The 22,695-nt window shown below is 42.7% G+C and overlaps 1 protein-coding gene and 1 long non-coding RNA gene across 4 annotated transcripts in view; both read left to right on the top strand.

Moving 5' to 3' along the window:
• TTC17 (tetratricopeptide repeat domain 17) overlaps positions 1–13,625 on the top strand; it is an 89,114-nt gene extending 75,489 nt beyond the window's left edge. For both annotated transcript variants that reach the window (XM_037522433.2, XM_037522432.2), the window contains 3 exons: positions 9,133–9,252; positions 10,742–10,885; positions 12,460–13,625. In XM_037522433.2, the coding sequence (XP_037378330.1) occupies positions 9,133–9,252; positions 10,742–10,885; positions 12,460–12,591 (396 nt within the window). In that variant the 3' untranslated portion in view covers positions 12,592–13,625. The remainder of the gene's footprint in view (positions 1–9,132; positions 9,253–10,741; positions 10,886–12,459) is intronic.
• Positions 13,626–16,655: 3,030 nt separating this feature from the next.
• Positions 16,656–20,249, top strand: LOC119255349 (uncharacterized). Of its 2 annotated transcripts, XR_008553454.1 has the most exons (5): positions 16,656–16,721; positions 17,141–17,208; positions 18,994–19,158; positions 19,746–19,877; positions 20,060–20,249. It is a non-coding gene; the product is annotated as an uncharacterized LOC119255349 (long non-coding RNA). The 2 variants fall into 2 exon arrangements; XR_005127446.2 differs by having other exon boundaries at positions 16,656–17,208.
• Positions 20,250–22,695: the final 2,446 nt, after the last annotated feature.

Raw genomic sequence — 22,695 nt, 5'->3', positions numbered from 1 at the left:
GGAAACTGTCCCGGGACAGATGCATCAAGTTCCACAGAAGAACCAGTGTCTTTTATGATAGCCCCCAGGCATAGACTACTAGAATGGGACATGACACATGGTGAGAACCATGATTGAGTAGGTCTGGGGTTGGGCTTGTGAATTTACATTTCTAGTAAGTTCCCAGGTGATACTGGTGATCTGAGGGCAACACTTTGAAACCACTGCCTTAAAAATGGCAGTGATGACAAAGCAAAAGTGCCTCTTGCATTTGCCATTCACAAAAGAACAGGCTCTTCCTATCTTCTTGGCTTCAACTTTAAAAACACTCACATCGTTATCTTTTACTATTTCTTCAAAAGCCCACTTGTCCCCTTCGGGAGGTTTTAGTTTACATTGCCATTAATTATCACAGTCAGAAGATGATATTGATGATACTCCATTTTAAGGGTTGAATCAATATGTACTTTCAGAAACTTTTGAACAGTGCCCAAATTGCAGCTGAGTTCTCTTGGTGCTTAGAAACCTCTGTAAGAAGTTTTCCACAAGGCCCCAGATGTGTTCCACACTGCTGCTGTTGTTTCTGCAGCCAGTTTGTATCCAGGTTGCCATGTAGTCCTGTTTGACCTTGTGGACAGGTGCAAAGTAGTACTCCCATGTATGTTCCCCACTTCCCAGGCCTGGGGTTGGGGGCTCATAGGCACTACTGTGTACTGATTGGCTCCATATCGGACTCAACTTGGTTCAGAGCCGACGCACAACTCCGCCCCACCACCCGCCCCATCAGATACAGACTGAGTCGCAAACATGGAGTCTCAAGCTCACATGCTTGATGTTCTAACATTATGAGGTTTCCAGAGGAACATAGCTACAAAGTTAACATGAGATTAATTTCCTGTGAATACACATGGGCAATGTGTTAGGTTATAGTCTTAGTCTATAATTCAAAAATGTATATTGCAATTTCTAGGCTAATCACCAAAAGGAAAGTCAAAGAATATATAATGAAAGGAAAACGGAATAAAAACATTTGACTAATGAAAAAAAAGAGGCAAAAAAGGAGGACAAAAGAAATATAAAACAGCTGGCTGAAGTATTACACAAATAGTAAGATGATAAGCCCTATGCAAATTTCTCCCACTAGCTGAAAATACAGCATTCCTATGAAACCTTTCTAAAGACAAAATGGCATAAAGCAAAGAAGCAATTACCATTAATTTATATGGAAAAGTTTGAGTGTTCTCAGATCCGAAAAATAAGCTACCAAATCATACCAAAATAACACACAAAACCCAAAATAATACCAATATCCAATGTGAGCAGGAATGACATGACAGGTACTTCACAAGCTAGTGAGGAAGCTTGGCGGTGCTGTTCTCACTACCTGGGGTGCTGCCTCTGTAATGGCTCCCTGCAAAGCAAATGCTGAGTACTGTTTTCATTTTTCACCTTTGTTGTGAAAGCAAAAATCCCCTTTAGTCTTCTTTCAGTCACTGAAAGTAGATACAGTCAGCCCTCCATATTGACGGGTTCTGGGGATATCCTGAAACCAATCTTCTTCTAACTGAGGAATGACCGAACTGATGTAGGTCTCTCATGGAAGTGAAGTGGCGTAACGTGAACTTTCAAAAACTGGGGAATACTTGTATATCAGTAATCACAAAATAAAAGGATCAAGGACTCCAAGTAGAGTACAAACAGTATCAGACTGGGTTAAAATATTGAGCCCAATTATGTGATGTTTGCAAGTGAAACACTTTAACATAAGTCAAAAAAAAAAAAAAAACAGGTGGAAACGAGATGGAAAATACAAACAGCAATCAGAAGAAAGCTGATGTGTCTACCTTTGTGTCAGATTGTATGGAATTTAAGGCAAGATGCATTACTCTAGATAAAAATGAACATTCCTGATGGCAAAGTGGTTATTCTATAGGAACATAGAAAAGTGTAAATCTATATGTAGCAATAGTGTAGTTCCAAATTATGTGTGGCAAGCATTGTACATTGACAAATCTAATAAGAGAAACAAATCTATAGTCAAAACATTTTAACATATCTCAAAAGGTGCTAGAACTAAGTAGACAAAAAAATAAGTGAAAATATAGCATATATTACTAATAAATTTGCCCTGATAGTTATATAATGCTATATTCACTGTGAAAAAAAATCTCATTTTAAAAAAAGGTATATGGGACATTTGCCATATTGATCATAAGCTGAATAATAAGCCTCAATTAAATACTAAAACATTGGGAACTCCCCGGTGGTGCAGCAGTTGAGCGCTGGGTTGCAAAGCTGCCCGCAATCTGCAGTGTTGGTTCAATCCCCGGCTGCTCCCCGGCCACCAGTGGAGGGTCCCACATGGCACGCAGACCTCTCCTGCCGCCCGCTGCTCCCCTCAGCAGTGTACTTCGGTCCTTCTGCCTGCTCTGCTACCCGCTCTGGCTCTGGTGAATTCTCTCACCCTCCCATGCTTCTGACTGTACCCAGTGCTTGTATAAATAAATAAATCTTTAAAATAAATAAATAAATATTAAAACATTGAAATCGTTTACTCTCTGATCATGGTGGAATTAAGCTTAAAAAAAATCAGAGACAAAAGGATAGATACAAAATCCCGAACTATTTTGGTGACATTAAGCAGTATACCTCTAAATAATCCCTGGGTCAGCTTGTGGGATGTAACTAAAGCAGTGCTTGAGGGAAAGTTTAGACCTAAATAGACATAGTAGTTAAAGGAAAAACAAAAATCAGTGGTCTGTGCCTTTACCTCAAAAAGTTAGAAAAAGAACAAATTAATAGTACACTGAGCTATTTCTTGCCCATCACATTGGCAAAAATCCCGACGTTCAATAGGATACTCTTGGTGAAGCCGGGGGCAGGCATTGTCATACTTTGCTGGTGAAAATGCAAAACGAAATTATCTCCGTAGGGAGGAAATTGCACACATCTAGAAAAATTAAACAATCTTTACCCATGTAGCCAGCAATCCTACTTTTAGGTATCTTTCCTAAAGACACACTGGCAAAAAGGTACTATAAACCTACCTATGGATGGGACTGTCTGCTGTAGCCTGATTGTAGTAACAGGTTGGAAACAAACCAAATTGGGAGTGGAAGACATTCATTGTGTTGAACATCACACAATGGAAACTTCTGCAGCTGTCAAAAAGATTGAGAACCATCTCCGTAAACTTCTTTGAGTAGTCTCCAGGATATAGAAAGTGAAGAAAGACAAAGTGATGGGGAAATTGCATTATTTATCCATTCTTAAAATACAAGGTTGAGAGAATATGTAGAGAGAAACAAACATTTTTAAAATGGAAGACTGACGTTAAATATTTTTAAATGGTTTCCATAGAGGGAAGGAAAAGAAGGAAATAGAATGGCAGAGACAGGAAGGGAATCACATTTCCTTGAATCAACATTTTTTTTTTTCAGTTTTACTTTGAAACCAAATTTTAGCATAATTACAAAAAATTAGGAGATTCCTAGTTAAATGAGTTTGTGTATTCAATGTTGGTATAAGCACATCAAGAGGAACTGTTCCACGTGACTTCACGACATTTTGTGTGTGTGTGTGTGTGTGTGTGTGTATCCCTGATGGGATTAATCCTAAGAACAAAGAAAACCTTATATGTTTTCAATAGTACTATTGTTAATAATATTGATACTGTTCTAAGATTGCAGGTATATGTATTTAAAAATACATTATTTTGATGGGAATATTGACAACTTATTTTGGATGGGGTGAAAGGACATAGAAATGTGAGAATATTGTTAGTTGACATCTGTAGTCTTGAACTGTAAATATTAGTAAGAATTTTTTATATATTTTATCAGTATATTTACACATTTCCTAGCTGTATTTACTGAAAAGCTATAATTAATGATTGGCTTCATACTAACAAGCACCCTTAGTGCACACATTATGATCTCTAGATGCCATTTTCCACTAAAAGGAACCAGAATTTCTTGGAGAAACAGCTCTTAGCAAGCCTGGAAAAGCAAGGAAATTCCAAAGGACAGCATAGGCTGTGTTCAAAGGACTCTGATTTAACTGGAATGCACTCCCAATGGCCAAAGATGGCACAGTTTGAGCAACAAAAAGCAATAAAACAACTGCAACAAATGAAACATATCCCATATATTAAACTACATATATGTCGAATTCCTGAATTCACTTTGAAGATTTTGTCCTGGAGGATGTATGAGAACAGCTTGTCTTTTTGTAATGTAAATAATTAGAAAGGGAAAGCATGAATTCTTTCTTTGTAAATGAACTGTACTTTGGGGTAAGCAAATAACTGACGAGGGAAGGTCTCTTTGCTTAGGGGTATTCCAGCTAATAAACTAGGAGTGATAAAATATTCCTCTGTGCAGCCCCTAGCCCATTAACAGTGGTCACTACTAGCTTACTGGCTGCTAACATCATAGACACACAGTGTGGCTCTCAAATAGTTTTGCCTACCCCCCCACCCCTTACTCCCAGAGCAAGTCAACTCTGAATTCAGTCAAGCCTTAACTATCACTTCTGGGCAATAGAGAGACCAAAGGAGCAAGTTAAATGGTTCCCTGAAGATACTATCAGCAGGGTCCAGTCAACAGAAACCTGCATATATAACCATATTTCTTCTACAAAAATTAATTTTAAAATTTAGATGAAGAGAGAATCTAGAGATCAAAAGATACTTAAGGAATACATCAACCAGTTGCAGTGAAAGGACTTTGTTAGATTTTGATTCAAATTATAAAAGCAAAGCAAACTTTTAATAAGACCATTGGAAAAAAGAAGAAAACCAGCTGAATAATCAAATACTAAAGATTTTTAAAGATTTTTCAATATGTAAGGAATAATTTACTAAACTTAAGTTTTAAATGTGAATTTTTATCTTTTAGAGATAAAACGCTGATAAATTTAGTGGTGAAATGAGAGGAAATCTGGGATTTGCCTTGAATTAATATGGCAGAAGGTTAGATAAAATGGAATTGGCCATGAGTTGATAGTGAAGTTGTTGGGTGGTGAGCACATGGGCGGTTATTACACTGCTTGAAATTTTTCATTATAAAATATTTAAAAGAGTTGATCTCAGAGTGAGCAAATGAAATATCAGAAATGAGTAAATTAAAAAATAGACACATTTTATATAAAAAAATACGCTTACGTTCAAATACTTAGTGGATAAGTTAGATTAGACATAATTCACAGCCAGTCAGTTGCAAGATTTGTATTAAAAATAACCTGGAACATTACAGAGACAAGCTAGCAAACTTCAGAAATCACCCTGTATCCCGAGCAGGATAAATACAGAGAAATCCAAGATGGTGCCAAATCTGAGGACCCTCCATGACCTAATGGGAAGACCAGCGTGCCCCCTGGAGAGGGACGGGGTGATTCATAGCCAGTGACAGTGTTGTGACCACTGGCTCCACTTCAGGCAGCAGATTCAGAATGAGATGTTTTTGTCTGAAAAAGTACTTTTTTAATTCCATCAGTTTAACCACCTCATCATTAATAAGTGATGGATACATCAAAATAAATATTCACACTCCATTAGGAACTTCTGTAAAACTGAGTCATGAACAGATTTTTTCCATACTGTTTCTGGACGTTGGCTTTGAAAACACGAATTAAATTTTTGAAAGAAAAATATTCACATCTAGATACTTAGAGTAAAATTATGAAAACAAAGACATAATTCTAAAAGCATTTTTTCAGGTAGGATACTTTTGGGGATGGGAAACATTGGGTATTTCAGAAGAGCAAATTTAATTTTGGGAATTGATTACATGGTTGGGGAGGGCTGAGGTCAACCAGCGATGCCAATGGTGGGAAAGAGCTCCCCTCCCCTGGAATGAGAGAAGAAGGCTAGATATTGAGGTTTTCAGAGGAGTGCTGGTAGGAACTGGAGCCGCCAGTGCAGCCAGAGCAGAATGACATCGATGGGAGCAATATGTAAGGGAGGGAAAGAGCCCTTCTCTGCCTTCCCTTGCCATCTCCTGGTGCACAGCTTTGCAGACCCTAACAAGAAGGCTGCTCACCAAGGAGTTCCAAGCATAGGATCACAAAGCAGACGACAGAATTTTGGATTTGCACCTGACAGACAATAGCTTAATAAATTCAGAACAGCCATCCATTCATTCAGAGACGCAGTAATGACCTACAGTTTGCTGAATATTGTCTAAGTGCTTGAGACAAACCAGTGAAGAAAAATGTAGACAAAAATCTCTGCCCTTGTCAGGATAGAGAAGACAGATCTCCTACAGAGGAATGATGGCTGGAATGAAAGCCTACTTCATAGCAACTGTTAAAGTCACATCGCGGTGTTGAGAGTGTACTGGGCCCCCAAGACACAGAACTGGAAGGAGAAAGAGCTAGAAAAAGTTTCCTACCAAGAGCCTCACCCTAAAGGAGCTTTTCCTTTGATGGCCTCAGAAGGTTGTCTGAGACCAAAAATGAGTTGCCAAGCCAACAGGACAATAAAGAGGCGTGCAAACCCAAACATTGTTTGCAGAAAATAATAGTTTGTGGGATTTTAGAGGAAATGACTAAACTGAAAGACTGCATAAAAGAGAATGTACATTTGAGAGTGGGATGATCAGAGTTAAGGTGTCCAAAGGCCTTTTGATTGGAGAAGTACAGTTGTTTCTGAAAAATTTATTCTTTTACGCTTTATAGCATGTGTATGTTTTATAGAGTTACATATCATGTATAATTACATAAATATATTATTTTGTATATTAAATACTAATATATCAAGTAATAAAGATAATTTAATTTTTAAAAAATAGGAATACTTTTGGGAAGCCAATCAAAAGATTCAAGTCACTGGAGGGGAGAATAATTCAGGCTAGCTTCAGCTTTGCCTGCAGCAGCCATCCACACACTGGAGGCAGTAGGCAGTGCCAGCACAGTTTTCAAGGGAAGAAAGAATGAGCCAGGGGTGTCATTCCAGCTGGATGTTCTTTACTTTCGGTCTGAAGGCTGCAAACAAAGTTTTAAACATGATTCTATCGGTTTGCTAAGGTTGCCATAAAATCCCACAGACTGGGTATCTTAAACAATAGAAATTTATTTTCTCACACTTCTGGAAGTATGTCTGTGTTCCAGGTGCTGGCAGGTTGGTTTCTTCTGAGGCTTCTGTCCTTGACTTGCAGACTGTGGCCTCTTGCTGCCTCTTCACGTGTGTACATGGGCCTGATATTCCTCTAACTATTCTCTAAACCCTTTGTATAAATCCAGTCACCTTGCTTTAGGACCCCACATAATGCCCTCATTTAATTTAATCACTCCTTAAAGACCTTATCTGCAAAAAGGTCACATTCTGAGATACAAAAAGTAGGGACTTCAACATGAATCTGGAGACAGCACAGTTCAGAAGTAATGTCAGTGACCAGTGGTTGTGTTTAACTATAGAACCTGCATGAAATAAAGGTAGGAGACATGGTGACAAAACAGGATAAAGATACCCGATGGCCTGATGATCTAAGGGTAAAATAACCGAAAAAATTAGGTTGGAAGATAGAAATACTAGGAAGTAGGCAACGTTTTCTGATTGCCTCATCCATAATGCCTAGAAATCATCTATCAAATGTTTCAAATGAAATAGAACAATCTAAAAGTAGCCTTAAATCAGATACTAGAATTTTGTATAAGGTAAAGATAGCCTCTTGGTGTAAGGGGAAGATGAGCTATTCATTAACCATTGGGACAATTTAGTAGCCATCTGGAAAAAAAATAGTTGGGACCCTACCTTTTTCTGTACACCAAGTTAAATTTCAAATGAATCAAAGATTGAAATATGAAAAATGTAACTATAAAAGTTCTGGAGATAAAAACAGTAAAATTTCTTGATAACCTTGCGGAACTGATAATCAAGAAATAAATTAATAAAACAAACTGTAAAATCAAAACTTTGTATATCACACAAAACACCCTACTTCCAAAGGCAGACTTCAGAAAACTGGGGAAATGTATTTATAATTTATATCACAAGCAAGGGGCTCATCTCCCTAATAAACAGGTTTTTTTCAAATAAATGAGATAAAGACCTTCTAGAAAAAAACAAAAAAGCAGATACATCACAGTAAAGAAATACAGAAGACTGTTAAACATGAGAGGATGATCAACTTCACTCATTTTTCACCTATCAAATTGGAAAAGGTTCAGTAGTTTAATAGTAGTCTCAAATTCTGTTGAGACTGTAAGGAAATAGAGACACTTCCTATATTCCTGGTAGGAGATTAAATTGAAGAGCAGTGTGGTGGTATCTATGAGATGACTCGTATGTATCCCCTTGACATAACAAGTCCACCAATACACTTGCACATATGCACAGTTACACCACACAAGATTATGTTTGCAGCATTGTATGTAATACTGGGTTGTAGGAAGTCATAATGTAAATTTTTTTTATGTTTTTCAAGCAAAAATGCATCATGACTTTTCCAACAACCTATTAGTAAAAACTTGGAGAACAGAGTATTTATTAATAAGGATCTAGTAAAATAAACAATGAAATACTGTGCTGCTGATAATAAAAGAATGAGACTTTCCCAAAAAGCCAGGCACTGAGTAGGAAAGCCCTGTGGTGTATTGCTTAGTGAAAATAACAAAATGCATGTGAATGTTACCTCTTGTATAAATAATAGGGTTAGCACATATAAAAAGGGGGTGGGAGTATAAGTCTGCATTTGTATTTGCTTGTATAAAGGATAAAATCTAGAAAGTTCCATAAACTAAAGCTCGTATTTACTTCTATAAAGTAGAAACAAGGGTGGGAAGGAGGCTTTTCACTGTATGACTTTGTGTACTTTCTGCTTTTTTGAAACGTGAATGAATTACTGTTTGAGAAGTTAAGTTTAAATTGAACGTGGACACCAAATACTGTTCTGCTATTTAGTAGTTGTTGAATGGACTCGACCTCTCTGAATCATCATAGCTTTCTCATCTGTCAGAGGCAGTAATGGTAGCGTCAGGCTCTCAGTGCTGTTATTAGGCCCTGGGAGAAGATGGTCATCAGGGAGCAAAGTGCCAGCACCTAGTAAATAGAGGAGTAAGTGATGGTTAACTCGTGTTAGAACTCTTAGTCGTGGCAGTAAATTGGTACGTCATTTAAGAGACCTCAGCCTTAACTGGCCGGTTCCTTTGCAGAACCAGACGTCCTGGGTCCTCTCCAGCATGGCTGCCCTCTACTGGAGGGTGAAAGGCCAAGGGAAGAAGGCCATCGACTGCCTGCGCCAGGCCCTGCACTATGCGCCGCATCAGATGAAGGTGAGCGGGACTAGAGGTGCACATCTCTGTATCTTCGTCCTTTCCGTAGCCCCGTGTTTTATTCTGAGGTTTCAACTGGACTTCTCCGACTAGACTTCTCCATGGACAGCCAGTGAGAAAGTGGCAGGAGGCTGGGAATGGAAGAACCCATGACCCCGCTATAATTTCACTCCAGGCCTGTGAACCTCACCCACTCTCGAGCCTCCTCTGCCTCACCAAGCAGGGAAGGCATCTTCAGAACCCCTCTCAGATGTCACATTGTCTAGTATCCCTCCTGCTCTATCGGAGCCACCCAGGGGCCAGCACACCGTGGCCTGCGTGGACCATCGCCCCCACCCCCACACCCAGGCCTGGAGGCCCATTAGACTCTTTAGTGATACTCCTGACTTACACTTGCTTCCAGGCATGGAAACAAGCATATTTCCCCGTCTGCATGTAAGTTGTCCCGTCCAGATCTTTGTCTGACTCCACTTTTTCCACACACAGAAATGAAAACCAGCTGACCCTGTGTAGCATCAGTCTTTCCCAAAAAAGCCACTTACTGTTATGATGACTGAGAATATCCAACTTTTAAACAGCACATTCATACCTCTCTGTGCTAAGTTCTGCGTTAAGCTCCAGATCTCACCCTACCTAAAGATGTGGCTTATGTCTCCTCTGTTCATAAGGCCAGTATCTGCACTGGCGGGGAAGCTCTAAACACAGCTTTGCCTCTTCCTAGTGTTAGGATCCTTAGGTGAGTTACTGAACCTCTCTGGCTTCAGGGAATGGTATGCCCTTCCCGGGTGTCCAGAAGGACAAAGATGGGTCCTTTTTTCCCTTCTTCTTCTGTATCTCCCAATGCAATATAACAGACAGAGTTTGCTCAGGGGATACATTTAAAGGGAATAAATATTTATGATACTAATAATGTCACTACAAGTTCAACCCATCATTCTGTGGTCTGTACTGCTAAACAATAGGGAATGACCAAGGCTCTAACTCAGAAGTCAGAGAACTTTTTCCCTAAAGGGCCGGTTAGTAAGAAACTTAGGCCCTGCAGGCCAAACAGCCTCTGTCGCACCCACTCAATTCTGCCACGGCAGCATGAAAGCAGCACACAAGTACATCGAGGCAGGGCAATGCTTGTATTCCAGAAAAAAGTTACAAAAACTGGTGGCAGGCTGGATTGGGCCTGTGGGCTGAACTTTTCCTGCCCCTGCTTCCCATGATACAGGAGACCTTGCAGAAAATACTTCCGCCCTGTGACTCAAAGTGGTTTGTGGATGGTTGTCAGTCCACAAAGTACCACCGGCCCGCAGTGGGACAAGGAGCTTGCGCCAGTATGTAAACCAACGGTCTCAGCAGAGGCTTTACTCAGCTGACATTTTTGTCTCGTTGTATGAGGCAAGACTTTCTCAATGAAAGAAGTACTGTGTTGATTAATATTCTGGTACAAGCTCCAAATCCAGTGTTCTTCCCTCCTCACCATTCTCCTTTCCTCTCCCAGGACGTGCCTTTGATTAGCCTGGCCAACATCTTGCACAACGCCAAGCTCTGGAACGACGCTGTCATCGTGGCCACCATGGCCGTGGAGATCGCGCCCCACTTTGCTGTGAACCACTTCACCCTGGGCAACGTTTACGTGGCGATGGTGAGGCTGGCACAGGGGCAGGGCATACCACCTCAGCTCTTTCTCTTAGCAGTTCATCATCATTGATGTCAAACTTCTTTGACATCAGTGTCAGTGCCCTCCAGTTCTCTGTAAGTCTTGCATCTAAAATCACGAGTTCCCCCAAAGATGGAGTCTATGGATATGGGGGTTTGTGAGTTTCTCTAATGCATGAGATTTCTCTAATGCATGTATTTACAACTCTGTAGTTCCTCACCATGACTTTAAACATGTAAACGTAGAGTCAGATTGACCCACAAGTTTCTGGAGACATAACCTGGACAGAAGCCCACCTAATGCCCTACATGCACGCACACGCATTCATGCTCACTGCCACGCTGGCCGGGAGCTGTCATCGCCTTCCTAGTGCTGTGCCGATTTCTCATGCTGTATTTTCACCTTGTTTTGACAATTTTTTGTTTAAGTGTTTGTCTCTCCCCCTAGAATAAGTTCCTTAGGCAAAAGACTCCTCCATGTCCCTACTCCCAGCACACCACACATTTGGTACATAGTAGGTGCTCACCAAGCACTTAACAGATGATGAAATGCTGCCAATTTGATGGAATACTATTTACAGAGAAAACTGCAAAATCATCATCCACACCCTCATTCTGGTCAGAAACAAGGACTGACTTAAGAATTTAGACTCCCCAGGGCCCTCCCAGAAGCTGTCATAGCTGAATTTAACATGAGAATCACACCATCCACTTTGATCTGAAGCTGGGTGTCCCTCATAGGGCTCTTCCCAAGGCACCCTTCAATAAAGGTTGATAGAATAAGCAGCCTCAGGCTGTGAGTTTTCTGTGTCATCCTCAATTTCAAAGGCAGGAAGGGTAATTTGGCCAGGCAGGCATTGCTGAGTACGCAGATTTCCCCTTTCTGCTTCTTAAACTTGAAGACTCTGTTTTCATCCCCAGCAAATGTGAAATTTGCTACTGTGAATGAGGACGTCTACCCCTCATTTGGCTAGAAGGAATCGTTTAACCAGTGGTTTGCACTCTTTGAGAGTATTAGTCTAAAAGGTCAGCACCTTCACTGTGGCAGTGACCATTTTCAAACCATATACTTTATGTTTAAATGTTGGCGAGAACACAGATCTGTTTCAAAATTTGCAGGTCTGAGTGAGATAGCCGATTTGACATCCATCTTTCCATCTATGGTAGAAAGTTCATGCAGCTGCATAATGAACATGTGCCAGGCATAGTTCTGGTGGTTTCTGTGAGGGTTGAATGGCGAAGTTCATCTCAGTCAGCATGGTGCCCTGCGTCCAGCAGGTACGCAGTAACAGTAGTGCTTACCGTTGTCACCACAGTTACTCCTGTTGTTGGGCAGATCTTGGGTAAATTTGATCTCCCTCTTGCCTCTGTGATGTTGTACCTGGGGGATCTCAGCAGCTGTTTCCTCCCAGACCTCAGGCTTTTCCTCAGATTCAGATCCATTGAGAAAAATACCGCAGTATTGTCATTAGCACAGAGGAACTTCTCAAGAGAAAAGGACAGGGCATGTTCAGCCTGGTGATGCGGTCCCTCTCGTCTTTGTCCCTTTGCCCCTCACAGGAAGAGTTTGAAAAAGCTCTGGTGTGGTATGAATCAACCCTGAAGCTGCAGCCCGAGTTTGTCCCGGCCAAGAACCGAATCCAGACCATCCAGTGTCACTTAATGCTGAAGAAGGCTCGGCGTTCTCCTTAGTGCACGCCTCGCCTGTGGCTCCCCCTCTTCTTTCCTCTCTCCTTTCCTCTCTCCCTCCCCCCCCACCCTTTAAAAAGGAATAAGAAAAGAAACCAATCATTGTCAGTATCTATTTTTAATGATGTGTGTGAAAATAACTGAGTAAGACTTTTAACAGGACTTTTACATATGTGGGAATTGGTTTGTTTCTGTTTTTAAGTTCCTTCTTTCCCCCAGCCAACCTCAGAAACACAGATTCCTTAAGAGGAAAATGCAGCTTAAAGATACTGTGTAAATACTGAGCCAAGACATTTCTGGAGCTGTGCTCTGTCTCCAAACCTCGATGCCTTTAGGGCTTTTCTCAGTGGTCCTGCCAGCCTCCTCCTCCAGCGGAGGCAGAAACTGCATTGCACATTCTCTGCTTCCTGTCGTAGCCTCTGTTGTCAGTGGAAATGCAAAAGCCCATCTGGTGCCAGTCAGTGAGAAGCAACGTTCCGTGCTCGCGCCGTTAGATCCCCGTGCTGTCTTGTCCGTCCCATGCTGCTGTGTTACAAGCTCTCAGAGGTAGTTTGCAGGGGAGGAAGGGGAAATGACTTTCAAAACAAAACATTTACAACAACAAAACTCTTAGGATCACCTGACCTTTGTAACGTTATTTATGTTGGGGAGGGAGGGGGGCTAAGAAGGGGACACCAGCAGTGTACAACATCTATATCGTTTGTACTTTAGTTACAAATCACAAGGAAACCAATACGTTGAAATCCTATATAACAGGTTTATATATAGAATATGTATATTTGAAGCCCTCTACAGACTGAGTCTGTGTCTTACTAATTCTTTGTTCACTGTGTTACCCACCTTGGAATAAGGTGTGAGTCTCAACTCCCTCTCTGAGGCCTTCAGACTGAGCTCCTGCGAGAGTGATGAGCCAAGGTGTGGGGCAACTCCGTTCAATGCTTTTACCTCTGGTCCCAGGAGAATCAGAGACTCCAGACATTTGGGAATCTTCAAGGGCACATACTGAGAACAAAAATAAAAGTTGTTTATAAGCAAAATAGGTCTGGCGTGTGGTTTTTCTCTGGAGCCGGGCTCCTGTGGACAGTTCTGATGCCTGGCTGTAACCCTGGGGCCGACCATCTCAGGCCTTAGATTGCCTTCACCTCTCTCCGCACCAGCAAGGTGAGGGGAGAGACCGTCCATCACTAGGTTTTATGGTTGATGAGCACATTAGTGTGGTGCATTTCACTGGGAAATATGCACACTCAGCAGAGGATCAGCGCTTGGGATGTAACTGACCTTCGCAGAAAAGGAGGAACAACCTGGCCACAGAGTCACGTCCCCTCCGGTGAGCACCCATCCAGAGCTGTGCAGGTAAGCTTCGTGGGGAACCTTGGTGAGAATCAGACCAATATAAAGTTGAGCACTCACTTGGGGGCCCACAGAAGACAGGATGTCTGCAGACGCTCCTAGAACACTGCCAGACACCAGTCGTGTCAAGTACTGGATCTCTGAACTTGGAGCATTTGGTTCCAGCACAGGCGATGTTGTTTCTTCAAGCAGGCGAGCAGTCGGACTTACCTGCGAGCTCTCAGTGTCCTTCGCACAGCTAGAGTAATTCCGGACAACTTTTATCAGATGTATTTCTGAGAACAAGCTCATCTCTTGCTGAATAAAGTTAGCCTTCACTCATTAGGGGATCCTGATAAATTCGTGCCCTGTATTCCTTGCTTCCCCACCTCTCCACAATTTGGCATTTAGTTTTCCCTGAAATAAAAAATAAACTGGTTTGGGGCATTTTTTTTTTTTTAATTTACAATGAAATTCCCCCTTTGATGTACTGTTCTGTGAGAGCTGACATGCATAGAGCCACACAGATGCTATAACAAGGTACAAAACCTCCATCACCCCCAAGAAGCTTTCATGCTGACCCTTTAAGTCAACACAACACCCTTAACACTCAGCTGTTCACCAGCCCTACAGTTTGTCCTTTCCCATGATGTCCTATGAATGACCTCTGTTGTATATGGCCTTTGAGTCTGACTTCATTTAACATAATGCACTGGAGGTTCATGCTTGTGGCTGCATGAATCAGTAGTTTGTTACTCAATTGCTGAATAGAACCCCATCGTTTTTCTGCCTGTTGGAGGACACTAAATGCTTCTAGCCTTTGGAGATTATGAATAAAGATACAAGAAGCAGGGCCTCCCTGGTGGTGCAAGGGATTAAGTACTGCACTATGAAGCATTCCACAGCCTCTGCAGCATGAGTTCAATCCCCGGCCAGCCAAGGAGAAACCCACATGGCGCAGCAGACCTCTCCTGTCTCGCCCGCTGCCCCTCTCAGCAGTGTGTTTCAGTCAATCTGCCTGTTCTGTTCCCCACCTGTCTCTGGTGAGTCCTCTTGTCCCCCCAACACACCTCTGGCCTATAACCCCATTCTTGTATGCATAAATAAATAAATCTTTAAAAAATGGGCAAACAGACCATGATTGAGTAACTTGGCTGAGGCCACAGCTGGGAAGTGATAGAGTCAACGTATCAACGTACACAGCCTTAATTGTTGAGCCAGGACTTCTGAATACCATATTAAATTCATCAGTTATTCCATGTAATCCTCACAACTATAAAATAGAGTAGATGTTATTCTTATTTTACAGATGAGAAAAACAAGGCTTACAGGTGAAATAACTGCTTTGTAATTATATATGTGGTGGAGTTCAGTTTCGAACAAGCTCACTTTTGCCTAAGTGAATGCTTTCAGCCACTCTGCTATCCTTCATTGTGGAGATTGTTAGTAAGTACTTCACTCTTAATTGTTTCATATTTGCCTTCAGATGTGTTGATCTTGTCCTTCATGTGTTCACATGTCATGTGTGTCTCCCAGCTGAATGCGGCTCCTAGTTTATAGTAATTACTTAGTGGATGCTGAGTGATTGACAGTGCCATTGATGTGTTCCTCTCCTTTCTGGAGTTCTGAGGGCTTTCCACCCCCATCTCACAATTTTTTAGAAAACCATTCTAAGCGAAGAATCTTGCTTCTCTGCAGTGGAACTTGCAAACAAATGCACAGAGAAACACACACCTGTCCTTCTGCTTCAGATACCCTGCTCTCAATCTGGATAACAAGTAATAGGGGAAACCTAGTCTACTCTTTCCTGCCCAAAGGCCCTCCACCACAGGCTGAGGAGTGCATGGGCCTGTTTGGTGCAGCCAGATATGGGAGTGTAATTCCCCTTTCTTCTGCCCCTGACGACTGTGTCTGCTGTTGTCTTCCAAGCAGTGGTTGAATCATCAGTGGATACTGACTTCTGGCTTCAGCTTTTGTGGTTATTCTAATGGTCAAACAAGGCCTCTCTATATCTCGTCTCATGTTTTCCCTTTCTGTAGAGATGTAACAGGCGTATATCTATAAACAGACCTAATTTAACACCTATTGATGTCCAACAGTGTGAATGAGACATTAGACATCCCTTGGCCCTAAAAGAGTCACAATACAGTTGAAGCAGAACAGAGAGAGCACAAAGTCCATTCCAACAGAATCCTGAATGTTGAAGAACCAGAAACAGAGTTCTCTGACTCGAATTCACTATCCAAGACCCCGGGGATGGTGTGGTCTTTCCTAGGTGCACATACCTGGGTTTGGACACTACAAGCAGAACCTTCCAGGGCTCAGCACTGCCTACCTTTCCAGTGTTTTTTTTCTACCTTCCCTTTTTCATTCAACAAACATATGTTGGATACTTTGAGCCAGGTACAGTGCTAGCCACTGCAGGGTAATTATCTTTGGTGGGAGAATAGAAAGTGGGTGAGGGAGGTAATGAGGGATGAGGCTGGGGCTGGATCATGAAAGACATCATAAGCAGAGCTAAGGAATTCAGGCTTTATCCTGAAGGATATGGAGAGTCACTCCCCCACTTGCACTTGAAGCTGCAACTTAGTGTTTCCCTTATGTATCAAACTTGCATATCCCTATGCCTGGAATCCAGCTGTTGCCACTACCTGGGTGCCACCACCACTTGTTCTTATTTAATTCTACCAGTTTTCTGAGGCATTATTCACGTCACAGAATGCACTGCTCCTACAGCACCTGTGATAACCCCTTTGGTGACATCGCGCTGTGTGAAAATGAGCTGACTATGTGTCTAGTACCAAGTCAGTTGCTTAGCTCCATGTCTGACCTATGTCTATACCCCCTACTTTCACCACATGTGTGCCTGACAGGAAAAAGTTGCTTGATAAAAATTACTGAGCAACTGAATTAATGGTGAAAAGGCCCAGCCATACCCTGAGAAGCTATAACATCATTAGTGAGAAGACACTGGGGGTAGAATGCTATTGAAAAGGAGAGGGAGAGAATCAGGAAGAACTCCAGAGGACACAAGGAAAAGCTGCTCTGAACCAACAGAAGGACCTCCTGGCCTCTCAGGCCCTCCCTCAAGATCCCCTTCCCACTCACTGCTCCTGATCCTTACAAAGTGATCTGAACAGGGACAGGCACACACTGCTTCAATTCTGCCACCAAATCTTTCTCCATTTCTAGAAATAAATTACTTGTTCCTTTCTGTTAACAGCTTTCTTCCATTTTTGGACCACGATTGAAAATCTTGACTGTTTGAGACAATGATTCCCCGCTGGGAAGGTAAGGAGCTTGCCCATGACAGCACTTTAAAGAAATATCTGAGGAAGTTTTATCTTTCTGTGTCTCACTTTGGTGGATTTCTTTAGTTCTATCTTCCCATCCCCTGATTCTCTTTTCAATGGTGTCTACTCTGTTGAAGATACCCACTGAGATTTTTATTTCAAGAATATTTTTCACTTTATGTTTCTTTTTGATTATATCTACCTACTCATATTTCATGTTGGCACCTTGTTTTATAGATACTATTTTTTTCTTTTTAAGCAACTTTCCAAATTGCATTATAAGTTATGCTTGGTAGGTATGTGAACAGTCTCACTCCATACTGTTGAAAATGTCCCCATTCTCTATCTTTAAATATCCTCTATTTCATTCATGTCCTTAGGGTTCTCATCTAGTCACATGGTTTCAAATACTAACTCCATGCTTAGGACCTCCAAATTTCTAACTCCAGATATATGTCTTTTATTAACCCTAAACTCATTTATCCTACTGTCTACTCAATATCTTCACATGATGTGTACAAAACTGAACTCCTTATCTCTCCCCCAAATTCTTGTCTAACTTTGGTCTTCCCATCTTTTTTTTTAAGATTTATTTATGCATATAAGAACTGGGATACAGGCCAGAGGTGTTAGTGGGGGAGGTAAGAGGATCACCAGAGACAGAGTGGGGAACAGAACAGGCAGACTGACTGAAATACACTGCTGAGGGGAGCAGGGGGCAAGACAGGAGAGGTCTGCTGCACCATGTGGGTAGCTCCCTGGCTGGGGATCGAACTCGTGCTGCAGTGGCTATGGATTGCTTCACAGATTGCACCAGGGAGGCCCTGGTCTTCCCATCTGAGTCAGTAGCAACTGCCTCCTTCCAACTAATCAGGACCAAAAACATGCTGGAGTAATCCTTGTTTCAACACAAGTCAGATTATGTCATTGCTTTGCTTAACACCAGTGATTTTCAAAGGCATATAAAACCTGCCAAAAAAAATAATCTAGGGGGTCTCCCTGGTGGTGCAAGGGGTTAAGCACCACACTGTGAAGCAATCCACGACCTCTGCAGCATGAGTTCGATTCCCGGCCAGCCATGGAGCTACCCACATGGCACAGCAGACCTCTCCTGACTCGCCCGCTGCTCCCCTCAGCAGTGTATTTCAGTCAGTCTGCCTGTTCTGTTCCCCACTCTGTCTAAGTTGAATCCTCTCACCTCCTGTATCTCTGCCCTGTGCCCCAGCTCTTGTATGCATAAATAAATAAATCTTCGAGAAGAAAAGAAAAAATAAATAATCTAGCTCACCTCTCTGGTTTCACCTCTTCTTCTATAATATCTCCCTCTTGTTTATTCCTCTTTAGCCACACTGGCCTCTGGATTATATTTTGAAACTTCCCACATGCTTCCGCCTCAGGGCATCTGCATTTGCTGTTTGCTTTATCTGAAATACGCATCCCCCAAATATCTACTTGGCTCCCTTCCTTACCACTTTCTTCCTGACGAAGATATTTTCAGTTGTAACGTCTGCATCCACAATTTCCTAAAATCCTATTTCTTGTTTTACTTCTCTCTCTAACTCTTATCATTACTGGGGCTACTATGTACGTTATTTATTGTCTCACTACCAACCAGAATATGAGCTATAACAATACAGAATTTGTGTCTGTTTTGGACCCTCATATCTCTCTAGCTCTGGTACACAGTAGATATCCAGAGAAAACTTTGGAATGGGTGCATGGATGGATGGATGGATGGTGCTTGACTTTCTCATGTATTTTATATTTTTTTGTCCTTATTCAGCATGAAGGCAATCAATTACCTGAGATTGAGGACATCTCCCTATGGGGAAGTTTTGAGAGGGTCTCCACTGGAACCATAGGTCAAACACATTTTTTTAAGTTAGTCTCTCAGTTTGGGGTTTCCATACTGATGGAGAATATGAATGAGTGCTCCACCTTCCTACAGGTAGGAGGTTCATGTTCCTAATATTTTACCTGTTTAACATGGAATTTCTTGTCTGGGTCTTGTCCCTGGCTCCTTATACAGAAACCAAATCTATCTCTATATTGTCCCATGAGGCTTAATTTCAGTCCCTACATGGAGCCTAAGATCATAGTTCTTCAGACCTGTAGTAGTTCACAGGCCCTATGGGGGGCCTGCAGTAGTTCCCACTCTATTGCCAGCAGTTAGTAATTTTTCTTGATTTTGAGTTCACTCAGTATTTTAAAATATTAAATCCTACATTTGTGTGTGCTGGAGTTCGTGGTAGGGGAGTTGCATGCATGTGTTTCATGTGCCTCGAAAGCTGGATATGCAGAGGGGCAGGTCTATACCACACATGAGCTGTCCCTCAAGAAATCTAGAACCTTCCCCTAGGGGCCATGAGCACCTGGGTGAGAAGCATTGCTACTGATAGACACGACTTATCCTCTATAAAGGCTGAAATAGATAAAGGCACTCAGATACACTGGCTTCAGGGTAGACTCCCTTTTGGTCTGATGTTCATATCCTCCAGAGGTAAGCCATGACCTCCAACCCCAAAATCTCTGCAGGGGCCGCTCATGGAAAGTCCAGCTTCTCTGAGAATGTTCAGCTTTTTTATGATTTGAAAACAAGCCCAGACCCCTGATGAAAATGAGGCCCAGGCAGACCCTTACTACATGCTGACTTCAAAAGAATGGCAGGTGGGAACCTGGGGCTTCTCCACAAAGGGCTCTCAAAGAGTTCTGAGACAGTGTCCAGCATACATGTCACCAGTCATTCTCTCTACAGTCAGGCACCTTGGGGTTGGAGATTAGAAAGAATCAGGAGACCCAGGAATAAGCTGTCAGGCCAACTTCTGTCCATTGCTCTCCAAATCCTGCAGGTGGCAGCTGGACACAAGGCTGAGCATCTGAGGACCAAACTTGGCAACCAAGAGGCGAACCCCATGGCATTCCAGGTGCTCACAATCAGGGAGCCCTCTGCAGAGGCTGGAGGGAGGTGCAGGAAGCCCCTAGACCCACGCTGTCCAGTCTGGTAACCAATCTGCCTATGGACATTACATTCAAATTCATTAAAATGGAATAAAACTGAAATTTTAGTTCCCCGGTTTGCCTGGCCACATTTCAAGTGCTCACAAGCCACACGGGGCTATTGCAGATGTGAATATTTCCATCATCACAAAGTTCCATGGAAGAACACTGCCCCAGACAGTGAGCTCCACCCAGAGCTCCAAGTACACCCACCCCAAGCCTCCAGAAGGAACCCCAAGCAGAACTCATTCCTACAGAACACCCATCTAGAAGGCCCCGAGGCATGTGCCCCTTGAAACAGACCTCTCCTCACCAACTCCTTCTTAAGAAATCATTATTTCTCCTCCAGGCTGGACAGGACTTGGGGTTTAGGGATCCAGATGAAAATGAGTGCGAAATGGGATACTACCCTGGTACTTTTTGGCTAAAAGAGAACTCAGGGGAGTTATACATTTATAGGGCGTAGTTGAAGGCTGGAGACTAATGAGATAGTGGAATGCAAGTAAATAAGAAAAAACAATGGTGGAGGACAGAGCTCTAGAGAACAACTATCTTCTTGTCTCATCCATCACCCTGGCTCTGCCTGGAAAATAAGGTTCATCAAGATTCACAGGTTCAGTGCTCGTGTCACCTCCTCCAGGAAGCCCACTTTGCCTTCAACCAGCACAATAGGGCAAGCTTTCTCTCCTTTGGGTTCCTGCAATGTCTTATTTCCACTTTGGCTTCAGCTCTGGTAACACTGAGATAATACTGTGCTCTCAACCATGTCCATCCCTCTCTTCTTGTCATGCCTGAGTCCTGGGTCCTTGCACAGTGTACGTTCAAGGATTGTTGGGTGAATGAACAGCTGAAGGGGCCCTTTCTCTGAGGTTTGAACAGCATCTGCATTTGTTCTTTTGGAAGGAAAGTCTGCTGCCTGGGAGTAGACGGCTTCTGGAAGGAGCTAATTAGACAGCCAGATGTGAATGACCTGCCTAAGGGATCACCTCCATTCCCAAGGCCTAGTTTTCAGAGGTGTCCTTTAACTCACTGCCTATTAAATCCTAGACTTTCTTCAAGATTCTCATCTCTGGGCCTCCCTGGTGGCCCAGGGGTTTAGCCTCAGCATTATCACCTCTACAGCCTGAGTTCCATCTGGCCAGGATGCTGACCCACATGGAGCAGCAGACCTCTCCTGTCTCGCCCGCTGCTCCCCTCAGCAGTGTATTTCAGTAAATCTGCTTGTTCTGCTCCCCACTCTATCTCTGGTGAATCCTCTCAACACCGCCCCCCCTCAGCCCCCACCACACAAACCTACATCCTAGTTCTTCTATACAAAATAAATAAATAAATTCTCATCTCTTTCCCAATCACTGTCTCCCAACTATCTGGAAATAATTACTCTAAACTTCTTAACCCCTTTTGTGATACTTCAATCACATTTTAACTTCTCTGTGGTTCTATACTTACATCATCTCCTCTACTGGACTTCAAGTTTCTTAAAGACACTATACTTGCCATAGTGCTTTGAACACGCTAGCTGGTAAGAGCTCAGTAATATTCACCGAATGACAAGTATGTTTTTCTTTATGATCAGTGTCTGGCATTTCAGATTCCTAGACAAGGAAAAATTTACTGATTAACTCTGAAGGAACTTTCACAACAGTCAACGGTCTCTGTGAAACAAAGTACCCCAAACTCAGGTATTAAAAACAACAGTCATTTATGAGTCTGTCTTCTCTGTCTTTGGGTTGACTAGATGGAGGCTGATCAAGACTGGGCTCAGGGGCCTCTCTGGTGGCACAAGGGGTTAAGACAGCCTATGAAACTATCTGCAGCACAAGTTCGATCCCTGGCCAGGGAGGAGACACATGGCACAGTAGACCTCCCCTGACTCGCCTGCTGCTCCCCTCAGCTGTGTATTTCAGTCAGTCTGCCTGTTCTGTTCCCCAGTCTGTCTCTGGTGAATCCTCTCAGCCCCCACTCCTCTGGCCTGTACCCCAGTTCTTGTATGCATAAATAAATAAATCTTAGAAATAAAGACTGTGCTCAAATGGAGGTCAGGGTTTCTGCTGACTTCATTTGGGTCACTTCAGCATCTGGGGGTAAGTTAGAGGGTACTTCTCTAGGCTGGGCTTGCTGGGAACTTCAGTCAGGGCAACTCTGCCCCACATGTCTCTCATTCTTTTTCTGGCCCCAATGAGTTAGCTCAGAATATTCTTTTCATGGCAATGGCATAGGCACTGAAAAACCCACCTAAAGATGCAGGCACTTTTAAACACTTTGCTTGCACTACGTCTGCTAATATCCATTGTCCAGGGCAGGGAATCACAGCCTGCCTTCTGTGGGGAACAGGTAAGTCACACATGACAAAGGGAAGGATACAGGCCAGGGAGAGGAACGAGGGCCAGGCAGAGTCCACTACCAACTTCTTGCAAGTCTAGCTTTCAATAGACCTGATAAGCAGGATGTTTGCTCTTTGCTCCCTGTTCCCGCCCCAGCACTGGAA

This window comes from Talpa occidentalis, unplaced genomic scaffold, assembly GCF_014898055.3.
Source record: "Talpa occidentalis isolate TD23 unplaced genomic scaffold, MPIMG_talOcc4v2.1 talOcc4.3, whole genome shotgun sequence".
Lineage (NCBI taxonomy): Eukaryota > Metazoa > Chordata > Mammalia > Eulipotyphla > Talpidae > Talpa > Talpa occidentalis.
This window is presented reverse-complemented; position numbering and strand designations above follow the sequence as displayed.